The 15,331-nt window shown below is 24.1% G+C and overlaps 2 protein-coding genes across 2 annotated transcripts; one reads left to right on the top strand and one right to left on the bottom strand.

Moving 5' to 3' along the window:
• Window positions 1–387: 387 nt before the first annotated feature.
• Window positions 388–13,650, top strand: LOC100746601 (uncharacterized protein PFB0765w). The gene is made up of 43 exons (XM_033318530.1): window positions 388–759; window positions 960–1,142; window positions 1,238–1,434; window positions 1,613–1,628; window positions 2,022–2,101; window positions 2,184–2,367; window positions 2,575–2,838; window positions 2,890–3,066; window positions 3,125–3,328; window positions 3,769–3,804; window positions 3,902–4,024; window positions 4,514–4,639; window positions 4,739–4,789; window positions 4,893–5,027; window positions 5,099–5,194; window positions 5,268–5,393; window positions 5,470–5,577; window positions 5,657–5,752; window positions 5,832–5,966; window positions 6,055–6,096; window positions 6,187–6,270; window positions 6,346–6,438; window positions 6,554–6,712; window positions 6,795–6,890; window positions 6,991–7,059; window positions 7,131–7,220; window positions 7,328–7,474; window positions 7,544–7,639; window positions 8,039–8,101; window positions 8,228–8,386; window positions 9,143–9,256; window positions 9,365–9,508; window positions 9,749–9,796; window positions 9,868–9,965; window positions 10,046–10,538; window positions 10,635–10,880; window positions 10,964–11,044; window positions 11,113–11,250; window positions 11,318–11,506; window positions 11,591–11,737; window positions 11,808–12,055; window positions 12,143–12,323; window positions 12,963–13,650. Exons 1-43 carry the CDS (start codon window positions 550–552, stop codon window positions 13,158–13,160), a joined length of 5,970 nt encoding a protein of 1,989 aa, XP_033174421.1. The 5' UTR covers window positions 388–549; the 3' UTR covers window positions 13,161–13,650.
• Window positions 13,217–14,870, bottom strand: LOC105682186. Its single transcript, XM_033318601.1, has 2 exons — window positions 14,061–14,870; window positions 13,217–13,983 (listed from the first exon to the last, which is right to left on the bottom strand). Exons 1-2 carry the CDS (start codon window positions 14,395–14,397, stop codon window positions 13,877–13,879), a joined length of 444 nt encoding a protein of 147 aa, XP_033174492.1. The 5' UTR covers window positions 14,398–14,870; the 3' UTR covers window positions 13,217–13,876.
• Window positions 14,871–15,331: the final 461 nt, after the last annotated feature.

A 15,331-nucleotide genomic window follows, 5' to 3' on the forward strand; every position in this document is an offset into this window, starting at 1 on the left:
AATAGTAAGGGCCAGATAGCAAGATAGAATTTCGGTCAATTAATAAGGCTATAGTTAGATTGTTATAATTATCATTTATATATTCATGTCATTTTATACATATTTATATAATTTTTCAGTTTTTATTAATAGTATTAAGGATTTTCCTTTCTTTTATAGAAAAATACGATTCATAATATAAAAATGTTTATGATATAAAAATCAAATAAAAATATTAATAACTAAATCAAATTCGTTATTAAAAGCGAAATTAATAATTTAAATATATATATATAATAAATTAGAATTATATTTGAAAAATTATTCATAGTAATATTAAAGCTGCTTTTTCAACTATCTGTAAATGGAATTTTAAAAAAGGATAGAGTTATGCTTCTTACTTAACTATTGCTCATGGATGTAAAAACACGTTGACAACTCTAATGATAAGATGGCGAGCTAGTATGTTGATGGTTATTTTAAGATTATTTTTAACCTGAGTGTAGGAAGATTTTTAATTTAATAAACTAATAATTTATTCATGTTATTCGACCTTTTCATTAATGTGCCATGAACCCATTTGATTCAACGATCGAATCTATCCCAGAGATTTCTAAGATTTTTGATGAAGACTGCAATTGTACTGCTATTGATAAAACTATCGGGGAATTTTGCGGCGAAACTGAAACTTTAAGAATTATCAATGAGTTTCAAAAATTATACGAAACTCGTATTGAAAATGTTGATCGAGAGTTCGAAAATGAATTTGATCAAGTTTGTGTAAGTTCTTTTATAATATATAAAGTTAATTTAATTTATTTGCATAAGTGCAAATGTAAAACATTAAAAATATTTATTCCTTTTTGCAAGAAAATTGACAATAATAAATTAAGAAAACAATGGAAATGAATGTATATTTATCTATATTTTCAATTATTAATGTGAAACTTCTACTTTTATTGTTATTTAATATTTCATAGATGAAATTAGAAATATCAAAAGAATGGATAAAAAATTTAAAAGAGCAAAATGTTATGCTAGTACAAGTAGTAGAGGATTTAGAGCAAGCTGCTTGTAATAGAGTTAAATTATTGGAACAAAAATTAAAACATTCATCAGTGTTAGTTTCTGGGAACATGTCAAAGTCAATGAATACAGAAATGGTATGGTGTTTGAAATTTTTCTTTGAGATTACTATGGTATGATATATATATATATATATAATGCAAATTTATATAGCAAATAATAATTATTATAGACTATACATACACTTTCAAACCGTGTAAGTATCTTAGAAAAAGATGAAAAATATATGCAACAAAAAATAGAATTTCTTCAAAGTGATATCAGAGGATTATTAGAACTAATACGACGTGCAGTGCAAGAAAATCATTGGAATTTAGATGATATAAAATTCTTTGAAATTCAACCTAGTGATATACCTGTCCCCACTAAGTAAGTTCCTATTAAGTTTCATGAACCTGGCAGTATATACATGAACTTCTAAAATGGAAATCCACATAAAATAAGAATCCACATGGTAGGGATCTGTTGGATCTCCAAGTGTGTGCTGCCAGGCTAATTAAATATTCTAAACAAATTAAGTAATATAATTTCTTTCATACTTTTGCAGCTGTACCTGTGATCAGGTAAATATAAATGTAGATGCTGATAAGAGATTGAAACTTAGAATACAAATTAGTCATGATTTCATGAATAAATCAGATTATCCATTAGATGGAAGTATATGCATGATACATCCTACCCATTCGACAACACTTTAATTAAGTTTTTACTTTTTGCTATATATATATATAGATATATAATTGGTATATGTTGTTTATTTTATATTTTAATCTCCTACACTCTTTTTGATAAATTCTTTGTCAAATATGCTATAATTATGCTATAATTTTTATGTAAAATAAATGGTGGGTATGTAATATAATTATGTACAAATTGTTGTTCTTCTTATATTTAAATTTACTGTAATATGTATGAGTAATGAAAGTTTGAAATTAACTTTATGATTTTAAAATTAGGGAGATATAAGTTATAAAAAGATGCAGTCCTTAAAATTGCAAATCAAACATCTTCAAGAAAATGAAAAAAGAATGATTGTGTAAGTGAAAATGAAAAATGAATTTAAATAATAAATATTTTTTAATATATTTGTTATTAACACTAAATTCCATGTTTTTTAGATATCAAAAAGAGTTAGAGGATAAATTAATAGATCTTAATGCAAAATTGCAAACAAAAGAAGATACTGTTAAAGCATGTGTTTCTCAATTTCAAAATCTTAGTGACAATCTTAGAAAACATGTTAAATTTACTGAGCAAATTGCATGTAGCTCATTTATAGTAAATGATCAAGAACCTGTTGATGTAAGTTAATATTATCTTAAGTAAGTTAATACTTTTGAATCACAATTTGAAGTATATATGAACGTATACGTCTATGTAATTATATTTCTGATAAAGTGAAGTAATTAAAAATTACATAGATTAAATAATGAATAACAAGGCAATCATGTTGAAATATGAAATATTTTCAAATGTATGAGATTCGCTAGAGTAATATAGTGATAAATTATCTTTAAAACTTTTGTTGCTATCCAGATTATGTTAGTGGCTGGTATTGTGGAAAAACTATTCATTGAAAAAGATCTAGAAACAAAAAACTTGCAGGAACGCTTACGTGACGCGGAATCTAATTTGATAATAGTAACTCGTAATAGCGATATAAGTTTAAATAATTTAAAAATTCAGTTGAATGAAAAGTACAAGACAATTCAAGAAATAGAGCAGCAAATGGTTAATCTACAAAAAGTTTGTGCTATTTGCTCGAATGTATATTTTATTATCCAATGATAATTTATTTATAATTCTATTTGTATCAACTGTTAGGAATCAATACAGAAGCAAATTGTCTTAACAGCAGAAGTGACAGAAAGAAACGAAGTAGTAACGTCTCTGCAAAAACAAGTAACTATGTTACAAGAGCAATGTCGTTCTACAAACATGCAAATTCATTTTAAAGAAGGCATTATTAAAGAAATGCGAAGAAAATTAAGACGAGCTAAGGTATAAACAGTAATTTGTGGATTTGTAAATGGATAACAATGATGTTTTTTATTTTCAGTTTCTATATTCTAACTTCTTTCCTTATACTTGTAATCGTTATGACAAAGTTACTATTGACAATCAAGAAATGGAATCTTTTTATAAATTATGTGAGAAAATTATGATACCAAAAATGATGTATACATCTGCTGAGCACAATAATGATTCGTTTTTGCAAACTTACATTAACAATATTTTAAATCATAATAAATTAACAAAAGATGTATCTATAATGAAAACAAAACACAATAATTTAAAAACAAAAATAATAAATTGTCATAAGAATACTAAATATAATAAAATTGATATGCATAAGAGTTTTCATGATATTGATAAAAAGATCTTGAAATATAGCAAAAAGCTACCATCTGTTAATACACACAAACAATTATTAAACAACAAAGATACTTCTATTTTCGAAAAATCTGAAAATTAATGTACGTTTTTCAATAGATATAATAATTGAGATGTTAAATCATTATGTTAACATTTAGTTTATAAGTTATTAATAATATATTATATATTATATGTAAAGTTGGTCCCTTTTATATTATATTTCAATATGATTGCCTTTTATTTCTAACATTTACATCAAAATAATTAATATCTCATTTGCATTTAACATATTTTTTGCTTATACTTTTCTTCACACTCTTTTTGTAGGATGTTAACAGGTCAAGGAATCCTACAAATCAACAGGTAATATATATATATATATAAATATTGAAAGTTTAGTGTTTATATTTATTGTATATAATATTGTCAAATACTGTTTTAAATGGATTTTAATTTTTAGAATCAAATTTTATTATATTTGAGTAAAGTAAAATCATTCATGGAACAAGAAAAGGAAGACCTCTTTAATTTAAAGATAGAATTGGAAAAAACTGTAGAAAACTTATGTGGCAGAAAAGATAAAGTTGGTAACATACAAATGCACATTTTTATGTCAACAAGATATTGAATAGAATGTGTCATTTTCTGATTAAGTAATATAAAAAGAAGAATTTATTGTTATCTTTTTGAATATTTTTTTAGAGGATATGTTTAACTTCATTTTTAATAAGCTATCTCTGGATAACGATCTTATGAATAAACATTTTTCAGTTGTCTGTAATATCGCGAAGAAATCGTAAGAAGAATAATTCAATTTAATAAGGAATTCCAGTATTTTTAAAAACAGAAAGCTTAATTGATTCCGATAGTATTTGCACATAATATATATTTTCAATTGTAATAAAATGTAGAGCAATAAAAATTTTATATTATTTAGCACATATTTTTAATTGAAAAATGTTTATTGTTATTAACATTGCTTTAAAATAGTTATACTAATAAACAATACTTGTAAATTTCTTATGAAAATAATTATTTACAAAAGAACTGTTTGATATTTCTAATTGAACAGGAATACGAAACGATTGATAGTGAAAATAATGTGGATAATATAAGGTATAAATTAGCTAAAAATATTGAATATGTGGACAAAATACATTTAAAAAAGGAGGAATCAATTGAAATAATTAATTCTTTAGTATGTATAATTTTTTAAATCATTCATATAGTGAAAAAATAATTTTGTATATTTAAATATTATATTATACTATTTATTATATTCTATATTATGCTTTAGCTCCAAATGGAAAATAATCATCTTTTTCATGTAGAAGATTTTAATTGCTTAGTAAGTATTATGTTAAATAATATTTAAATTGTATCAATAAATGTTTTATGATAAATTGTAATGTAAGTTATTAACATGAAGAACAAAAATTAATGTATTTTAGCCAAGCACGGACATTAACCGACGGAAATTAATGGACATATTCAGAGCATGTATTGTTGAAGCACAACTTACTATGGAAGATATGAAAGATGAAATAAATATAATTGTTTCTTCATTTAAATGTAGACATCAAAAGGTGAACTATATTATTGTGTGTTAATTACATATTACTAGCATGATTTTGTATTAATGACAAGATCTTTACAGTATGTTGATTTGAATAAAGAAGTTATGAATGTACAAAATCAGTTAATAAAAAGTCGGGGGATAATAGCAGAAGTAATTAATGAATTACAATTACAAGTAAGAATCATTAAATTTAATTATATTTAATGTTATCACCTTGCAATTAATAAACTTTTTCTCTTCATTATAGGGAGAAGAAAGAATAAGACACAATGATAGAATTACTTCAAGAAAGAATAAATTAAAAGACATAAAAAATGAAATAAATCTGTCCCAATCCCAATTGTCAATTCATATAAATGAAATGCAGACCAATGTACAGAACAAATTTAATTTCTCTACTTAAGTTTAATATCTGGCTAACTAAGTTAATTATTCTATTCAAATTTTAGGAAAATATATCTAGTTATGCAGAAAATGTATCCAACTACGACCTATTATGTTCAGTAATCGAAGAAATAGAACAAACATCATCTAGTCTGCAAATATTTCAAGTTCAAGTAAAGTTTTGAAATTCTTTATTGTATAAAATAGTGTTAAAATATTAATAATAAATGAATAATATTTAAATTATTTAAGGGATGTTGCATAGTAAAAGAGTTTGAAAAAGTGAAGAACCAATTTTGTGAAGTAGATTCATCTACAAGAAAATTACAAGAAAAAATAGATGAAGCAGTTGTGTATTTATTACTATAAATATTTCTTAACTATTTCTTAATTTCAATTTTACTTAATTGAGCTTTATTCTTTGCAGTTGACAGAACATGACATAGTAGAATTGACACTTTCACAAAAAGAACAAAAATTACAAAAGTTAGAAGAAGAAGTTGATGTGATTCATTTAAAAGTAAAAAACGTGTTGGAATCATTTTTTTCTCCAAAAGAACATGTATGTATTTATCATTTTTATATTACATTACTATTTATATTATAATTAAGGTAAAATTTCACTTAATTTTGTTCCAATTATGTAATAGGTATCTGATTATAATATTATGGAGGCTCAATTATATACACAAGTAATATTTTATGTCATTTAATCATTTCATGTTATTTATTCCCAAATCTCTCTATTATCACTCTAATATAAAAATATTATATTATTTTAGATTTTAAATGAGATACTGCAAACTAAACAAGCTGTATATAAATTAAGGAAAGAATATGATGAATTAAAATATAAGTTATCACAAGTGAGGAACTTATAAATTATTTTAATTATATCATATTATAAGTAAATTTACTTATTTGTAATAAATATTTTACAGTCATCACTCCACCCTGAATGTGATAAGAAAACATGTTCATGGAAATGTAGAGTAACTGACTTACAAGATCAAGTTAAAATACTACAACATGAGGTATGTAATATTTAATTATCTTCTGTAATACAGTATGATAACAGTGACGTACTGATTGTTGTTTTAATAAATTGTGATATATTTTTATACCTATTAACAAATTTCACTTCTGCAGGCAAAGTGCAATGAAGAAGCAAACAATTTTTTAAGAAATAACATTCAATCAATAGAAGAGGAACTGCATATAACACAAACAAAAGCAGATAATTATAGACGATCTAATTCCATAGATAATATGAAATTAAAGAAAAAGATTATAGAATTAGAAAATACCGTAAATATATATAGACAATTATTTAATATAGAGTATTACAATATTATTAGATACAATTATTTTGTATGTATTTGAATTTTAGCTTAAATTTCAAAAGGAAATTGAATGTACTCTTCAGCGGCAATTGAATGATAGCGAAATTGAATTAAAAAGATCTAAAGAATTATTAAATTCTTCTGTAAGTTGATTTCTTGCAAAAGTCTGATTATTATATTTATATCTTTCTTATTTACATCATTAAAAAAATTTTTTTAATTCTTTTTTACATTTTATAAAAGCACAATGAACATAGCATGGAAGAAACTTTGTTACGGTATGGCTGTTATCAGTTCAGATATGACACAATGGTAAGTGTTATTAATTATTCATACAAAATAAGTCATTAAAGTAAGAGTAATAGGTAGATTTATATTTGTAGACTGCACCTCAGTTATTTAAAAAACTGCAAAACACCATAAAATCAACAAAAACTGGCCTTCAAGAACTTAAAGCAGAATTCAAAAAATTGGTTTGATTAAATTTCATTATTTTCATTATCTCCTGTGTAAAACTTACACATTATAATATACATACAAATTTTTATTATTGTTTATTTTGGAATAATATATTTTTTAGATTTGTGAAGACTCATCTAATAGCTGTTCTTCTGCAAAGACATTAATGAATTTACTAGAAAAATTACAGAAGTATGAAAATGAATTAGATAATTGTACCCAAGAAATTGAAGAACTCAAGAATACATTGTATTCTAAAGATAAACTTGTAATTATTATTTCATTTTTTCATTTGGACAAAATTATTAACAGCATCTAAATACTATTATATTTACAGATAGAAAATATGGATGAAATTATTAAAATCCAAAAGGATTCCATTGTAATGACACAAGCTGAATTAAAAGAACTTCACAAAAAATTTCAAGAAAAGGTATGTTAATATTCAAAAACATTTTAAAAAAGAATCATTTGTAATATTTAATAAGAATGGCTGTAGACTAACTGTATGTATAACATACATAAATTATAGGAAGAGTTATAATGTTTATAATTATCAAAAATTAATATTTAGATTAGAATTTAATACCAAAAGTATATTGAAATTATCTATTTAATTCTTAAGTTATATCACTTAAGTTTTTTGCTTGGATAAATTTAAGTAACTTTATACATCACTTATACTAAATTTATGATGCAAAATTGATATACACATACAATTATTTTATTGAAAATGTGATAATTAGAAAGAAACTATCAAGATTTATTATTAAAGGTATGTTAACTATAAGTATCCAAATTTTAATACAGTATGTAATAAACACATTTCTAGATTGATAATCAAGATCAAATAATTTCTCAATATGAAAAGGAAAAGAAAGAATTATTAGAACAGGTCTGTATTAATTTTATATTATTAATAATTATTATAGAAGAAATTTCTATTTTTATTTATTGGTTTTACTCTAGTTTATATAAAAACTTCCTCTGTCAGTTGATATAAAAATATATTCGTTTTTAGAACGAGCTTCAAGTTCAAACTATTGGTCATTTACAAAATGCTGTAGTGGAAGCTAAAAAATGTATAGATCAAATGGGACATAGAACAGTGAGTGATATGAATGAACAATGGCCTACAATTTCATCTGCAGTATACAGTCAAAGAAACGTGCATGATGTTTAAACGTTAACTTGTAATGAAACGTGTAGTGAAACATGTGCAAGTAACATATAGCTTATTTGTAAAAACAGACATTCAACATACTTTTGTTAGAAAATAAGATAGCAATTTACAGCATAATTTAAAAAATTTTGACAGATTATAATAATTATAAAATTATTGAAATCAGTTCCATATTTTAGATGTAGAACATATCTTTAAATTTAAAACAATTGTACATTATTGAAAATATTTAAATTTCTACAATTTCATAATATTTGAATAGTATTTAAATTCAAAAATTTAAATTAAGCAATACCTCAAAATTGCATATATTACATATATATTACATATTACTTGTGCAATATATTTATTAATGCCCAACACTTCATTTTTGTAAATATTGTTGATGATTGTTAAAAATATTTAATAGAAGTCTATATCTTATTGTTTTAAAATAAAAATATATGTATTTCTGTATACAAAAATTATGCTCATTAATAATAACAATATATTACTTATTATTAAAGTTTATCACTGTTTATTGTTACAATAAATAACTGAATAAATAACTTGCATGTATTTTGTTTCATATTTTGACCATACCAATAATTTTAGATAACTAACACTATATAATTTTCTTGTTTAGTTTCAAATATAGTGTTGTAGAAGTTGATTGTGTGACTTGATAATGAATTGTGATACTTAAAAGCAACATTTGTGTTTGGTGGTGTTGTTAATATGAACTTATTACACATTTTGAAGTATTATTTGTAGGAAAACAATCGAACAGTTTGTAATTTACAGTTTGAAGAAAAAATTGAAGCTATTCGTTTACTCACAGTGTATGCAGAAGAAACTCAAAGTCAATATAATGAATGCTTTGCAGAGGTATAGTAGACTCTTTTATCTATAATTAATTTTATTAATCTATTAAGAATATAATTTATTGTTTGCGAAATTAAATACCATTTATAGTAATATATTCCTTTCATATAGGCAGCTAAACAAGATAAATTGTTAGAGCTACAACGAGACGCAATTCACAATCTTCAACAAAAAATTAGTAGTATGGAATACGATAACAGCACAGCTATTACTTTCATCCATATCACATATTATTCAATTTTAAAAACAATACAGGTAGAGGAATTTAAAATATTGCTGTAGATAATAACTCAAAATTGTTGTACATATTTTTTCTGATAATAAAAAGATGATATATTTCTTACTATCAGAGTTTTATTGCATTTTGTATTTGTGTATAGTTATTAAACTAAATATAAGTTACTATTAGTTTTTACAATATTTATTTTAATATTAAGATATTAAAAGAGAGTTAATTATAATAATTGTATCTATTAATAAATATAAATTTTTTAGGAACAACTGGAAACTCGAGTAAATGAAATTGAAGCTTTAAAAAATGAGGTACAACAAGCTTTATTTCATAAACATATATTCTTGTAAACTATGTCCAAAATATGTTAATATCATTTCAGAGAGATACTTTAATACAATCAAAATGTTACTTGGAAAGTAAATATTTGAACACAAAAATGTTATGGCAAGAAGCAGAAGGAAAATTGCTGGAATTAAGGTAATATCTTAATATAGAATTTTGTTAATGTAGAAGTATAATATATATTTTAAGAAATATTGTACTGTTAATTGATTTAGGAAAGAAACGTTGAAGATTGAACATAAAACAAAGATTACTGAAGATAAAGGATGTCAATATAAAATAGAAGTTAAAGACAAAAACTGCACTACTCAAGATATATTTGATTGGAGTGACTTAACATATAATAATACGGAACAATGTAAAAATTTATCACATGAACATGACTTGCAATCAGAAATTGGAATTTTAATTGGAGAAAACGAAGATATGAAAAGACAATTACAAAAATATAAATTGGATTTTGACATCATTGACAAAGAACTGAAAACAGAAAAAGAAAGTGGTACTTATGTTCAACAAATTTCATTTGAATTACAAAAATTAAGAGATACAGAGTGTTGTCTACAATATGAAAATGAACAACTTAAATGTGATTTAAAAAAGCAAACTATCGAAATAGAGGACTTGTTAGAAAAGTTACAGTTATCTCAGGAAAATAACACAAAATTTGAGAAATTGTTAAAGAAATTAGAGGATAGGCAGATACAGGTATATTTCACAATAAGAAAAACAGTTCTAATAATTATAATGTGAAATTCTAGTTAAGTAAAAAATCATACTGATATTTTATTCCATTATGTGCAGATTAATGATTTATGCAGTCAGATAGTGAATAATGAAATTGTTATAAAAAAACAAACAGAAATTATTGAAGAACTCGAAAAAAAGTTAGATATAAAAAATAAACAAATTAATGCATATTTATCTGAATTAAATGAAGCAGAAGAAGAGATGTCAACTTTACATGAAAGGATACAATCTTTGAAAACAATGTTAAAGGAAAAATCAGATGATATGGCTAAATTGCAGGCAGATTATGAAGTGATGAAAGTATGTACTAATATTTGATATTTGACTTTACTACTTTAGAATACTCAAAAATTGATTGACTACTCAAAAATGTCTTATTTCAGAATGAGAATTCTATATTGAAGATGGAGAATAGCAATTTTGAGGATAAAACAAAAGAAGATATTTGCCAATTAAAAGCTATAGTATACAGTATATTTTATCATATATTAATTTTAAGATTGTAAATAATGTCAATATTATTTCTTTTCAGTTGAAAGATCTTCAAATGCAATTATGCTTCACTGAAGATAATTATTGCAGAGTCACTAAAGATTTTAATAGAACACAAGAACAATTAATCAAGATAACAAAACGAGAAGCTGATTTACAAGAATGTTTAACAAATATGGTGCTTATTATCTTTAAATATTTTATCTAACTGAAAATTCTCTTAACTTTCTGTTTAACTATTTTAGGAAATGGATTATTGCCTAAAACTATCAACTATAGAGAAAGAGAAAACTATACTTGCAGACTGCTTGGATAAACTTAAAGATGAATTAGAAGAAATTCAAAGAAACTATTCATCAAAAAATAGTGAACATTGCAAACTGCAAGATATTTGTAAGTCTTATGCGGAACAATTACATATTTTACAACAACAGGTAATAAATTAATCCAATATTTTTATCTCTAATATATATCTTACATCACATAATATTAATTTTAAGTATTTATTATATTTTTAGATTGAGGGAGAAAAAGAGAAAATTAAGCAAATGGAAGAATCAAATCATTGTATAGTGCAGCAGTTACAGGAATACAAGGAACAAAATTGTAATCTTATTAAGGAAAAATCGATAATAGAACAAAATAATTGTGAAATCATTTCAGAGGTAAACAAATATTTAATTGCTTGTAACATACAAGTTCAATAAAAATAATTTAAAATGAATTCTTTTTTAGTTGCAAGAGACACACAAATCCTTGTTAGATTTAAAAAAAGAGTGTCAGCTAAAAAATAAATCATTGGCATGCATATCAGCAGAATTAACAGAAACGGCAATGAGTAGATCGGAACTTTGTAATCAGTCGCAATATGTCGTTTCTTGTATACGTGTTTGGATGGAAGAACAACGAGAATATGTAAACAAACTTAGTACGAAATTGAAATCCCAACAACAGGAATTAGTACAACTTGAATTTGAAAAGAGGTCAGTGTTTTTAGGATTTCCAAGATTAGTATTATAAGACTTATAAGTTTAAAGTCTCTCAAAAATAATCGACAAAACAATTTACAGAGTATTAGTAGATGAAACAAGGAGATTAAAACACATGAATCATGCACTAATACAAAGACTAAAGCGGATACATAGACATGGTGGGAGGAATGTTAGAAATGTTTGTGCAGGATGTCAAATATTACCAAAAAATATTGATATACATCTTCCTACAAGCTCCAAATATGTATCATCACAGAAGGTAATTTCACTCATAAAACTTTCTTGTTTTATTTTTTTAATTAATACAAACTGACCTAACTATATACTGTTTAGAGTATTAGAAAGTTAAAACTACTAAAGATAATATATTTTTAAAATCAAATAGTTGTCTTATAATTCATAGTATAATTGGAAAACAATACTTAATGAAACAATGACATACAAATAAAACAATATGATAAGAATATATTTTATAGAAACTTCAATTTGTGAAAGTTAAAATTATTTATATTCCGATTTGTTCTTTACATCATATTGTTCTTTATAATTGTGTATCTTTCTGGAATGAATCTATAGATTTATGGTCAATTATTTTGAATTATTTTTAATTAATCATATTGGTAAATTCTTCATTCAAATTCTGTTCCATTTATGTTCCATTATATTCACCCAACAGGTGAAATTAGGGTAATTTGTTATTTATATTTAATTGATTGTAGTCTAAACAATCGTTAGATGGTTTATATTACAGTATATGTATTAAATTTAAGATTCTTACTAAAATACTTCCTTGAAACATAATGTAAAATCTGATATATTTATTGCTTTATTTACCATGAATTATAAGTCTTTTTATGAATCTTAATTGACTTAAATTTAAATACTTTCTTTCATTTAGAAACTAAATCTTACAAGGACAGCACAGCGCATGTCAGTGTGTAGTAACGGTTCGTGGTTCCCTAAAATGAAATATTTAGTAAACGAGTTACGAAAAAATAATGTAGAATGTAGTGAAAACTGTTTTAACAGGATGAATACAGATGTAGGGGCAGAAGAAAACCACGATTGCGGTTACCAATCATCTACCAGTAAATGAACATATGTAGAAAGTTATGACTACTAAAAATGAACTAATCATACTTCTTAACGGACATATAAACAAATTGTTAATTCATCAGACTTTTTTATATTATTTACTATGTAATAGAAGTTCTTCATATTTATATGCGTGAGTCAATTTAAAAATATAAACTTACAGCGAGTAAATAATTCACTTGTCAATGTGTACTTTCTTTATTAATCTTTTATAATTGAATCTTCTGGAGTACGTAATTTTAGAGTAAAATGATACTTTGTATGACACAGAATATGCAGCAAAACAAGATTTTTTATGTATGCTTTGTGAAATAATTTAAGTAAAAACTTGCACTCGTTTATAGTAAACACTTCCAGACTGTTTGGAGGATACTAAAAATTACATATTACAGACTTTTACAAACTTTTGCTCATCTCTAAAGATCCATCATTATATGCTATATATATAATTTGATAGAGAAATATACAAACCAAAACAACATGTAGTAAAATGCTTTTATAAAAAAACTGGTGGACTTTTTGAGCCGTCCACCACGGATAAGAAAGAAAAAATAAATGTGTTAAATACACGATCCCCAAACATGCAGAAATACCTTTTTCAGTGAATAATTTTAGCCTAAAATACAAGTTCATAAATATTCATTTAGATATGGATTAAGATTAACTTTTTAAATTTGTATTATATACCAATTACAAATTTTAAAGAGAAAACATTTTTTATAAATTCAACATGCTCAAATACCTAGTAAGCTTGAAGAATTCCCATAATATATTTATAAAAACAGTATTACTTTTCCCTGTAGTCTCATTTAACAATTTATTTTCTGCAAAAGAAAACTGATATTATTTTGTTTTACACATATAATTTCTATTTATCAAAGTAACATTTATATTTATTTACCAAAAAAAGAACATATCAGACGCTTGTTTTCTTGATGCTTTTTAAGATAAATTATATCCTCTTCTGTAAAATATTTCCAAATACATAAACTTGGCTGCGGTGAATCAACATATTTACTATGAAGAGGATTTTTTGAATAAACCCACGGTCCGCACAAATCGTCATAATCTACATTTGATTCGATTTGAATGTCCGACTGGATTCTCTGTAAAGTTACTTGAATTTTCGGTATTATACGTTCTGACAAAGTTGACCACTTAACATTTATAATTGATTTCGACTGGTCTTTTTGACCGTTAGTTTCTGTACGATCTTCTGTTATGAATTGATATGACATTATCAAATATTATTTCTACCGCAGAACAAGGTATGTATATTTAAAAATCAGATACATATAATAGTTAAATTATGAACATTTAAATTGATAGAGAAAATCAGACTTGATAAATCGAATACAAACTAACTAACGGTTTGTGTTGATCGTGTTTTCTTTCACTATATATATACTAATATTAACATATCCTAAGCATAAAATATTATATACATTATATAGAATAATACATATAAATGTTAATAAGCCTACAATTTCATGTATTATCTTTTAATATTGTTAAAATAATTTATGTAAATCAATGCAAACGCCATTAAGAATCATATACATTTTCAACCACAGAATATCAACAACATAGAAATTTAATAGAGAATAATTTTTAAAATCGTAATTATATTTACTACGATGCGTTAGTGTGATTATAAAATGTCAATATATGTGCTTATTAAGTGTATGTATATACGATATATATATGTATCGTATCGGGAATATATATATATATCGTGTGAGGGTTTATATACACAATATATATATATTGCACTATTTAAAGCTACAAACATAAAATAAAATATTACATTTTTCGCTCTTTTAATTGTATAAAGGCGATTATAAAATGCATAAATTATTTTGCTTAAAGATACAATATTTTGATAAAAATTTTAATAATTTTTATATGTAATTAATACAAAATTTACAGCATATTTACTTTACATTTCAAAAGACAAAATAAATAAAAACTTAAATTTCTTCAAATATCAATATACACTTTCGAAATGTACAAAAAATTAACATATCTGTCAAACACTGCATAATAATGAACAAAGTGTATATTCGTGTAAATATAAATATTTCTTCATTTTGTTTAAAGCTAAAAAATTTGATAATGATTTTTACATAAATACCAGATTTTGTTTTGATTATCTAACATCCCAGTTTTAGA

The sequence above is a fragment of the Bombus impatiens genome, unplaced genomic scaffold (assembly GCF_000188095.3).
Source record: "Bombus impatiens unplaced genomic scaffold, BIMP_2.2 scf_0102, whole genome shotgun sequence".
Taxonomy (NCBI): domain Eukaryota; kingdom Metazoa; phylum Arthropoda; class Insecta; order Hymenoptera; family Apidae; genus Bombus; species Bombus impatiens.

What these genes read in the sequence shown, in the direction of transcription:
- LOC105682186 (XM_033318601.1), bottom strand. Translation starts at nt 14,397, where the DNA reads ATGTCATATCAATTCATAACAGAAGATCGTACAGAAACTAACGGTCAA. An exon ending in TCTGATATGTTCTTTTTTTG is followed by an intron (nt 13,984 to 14,060) that starts GTAAATAAATAT and finishes TTTCTTTTGCAG; the next exon opens with AAAATAAATTGTTAAATGAG.
- LOC100746601 (XM_033318530.1), top strand. Translation starts at nt 550, where the DNA reads ATGAACCCATTTGATTCAACGATCGAATCTATCCCAGAGATTTCTAAG. An exon ending in AGTCAATGAATACAGAAATG is followed by an intron (nt 1,143 to 1,237) that starts GTATGGTGTTTG and finishes TAATTATTATAG; the next exon opens with ACTATACATACACTTTCAAA. An exon ending in GGAATCCTACAAATCAACAG is followed by an intron (nt 3,805 to 3,901) that starts GTAATATATATA and finishes TTTAATTTTTAG; the next exon opens with AATCAAATTTTATTATATTT.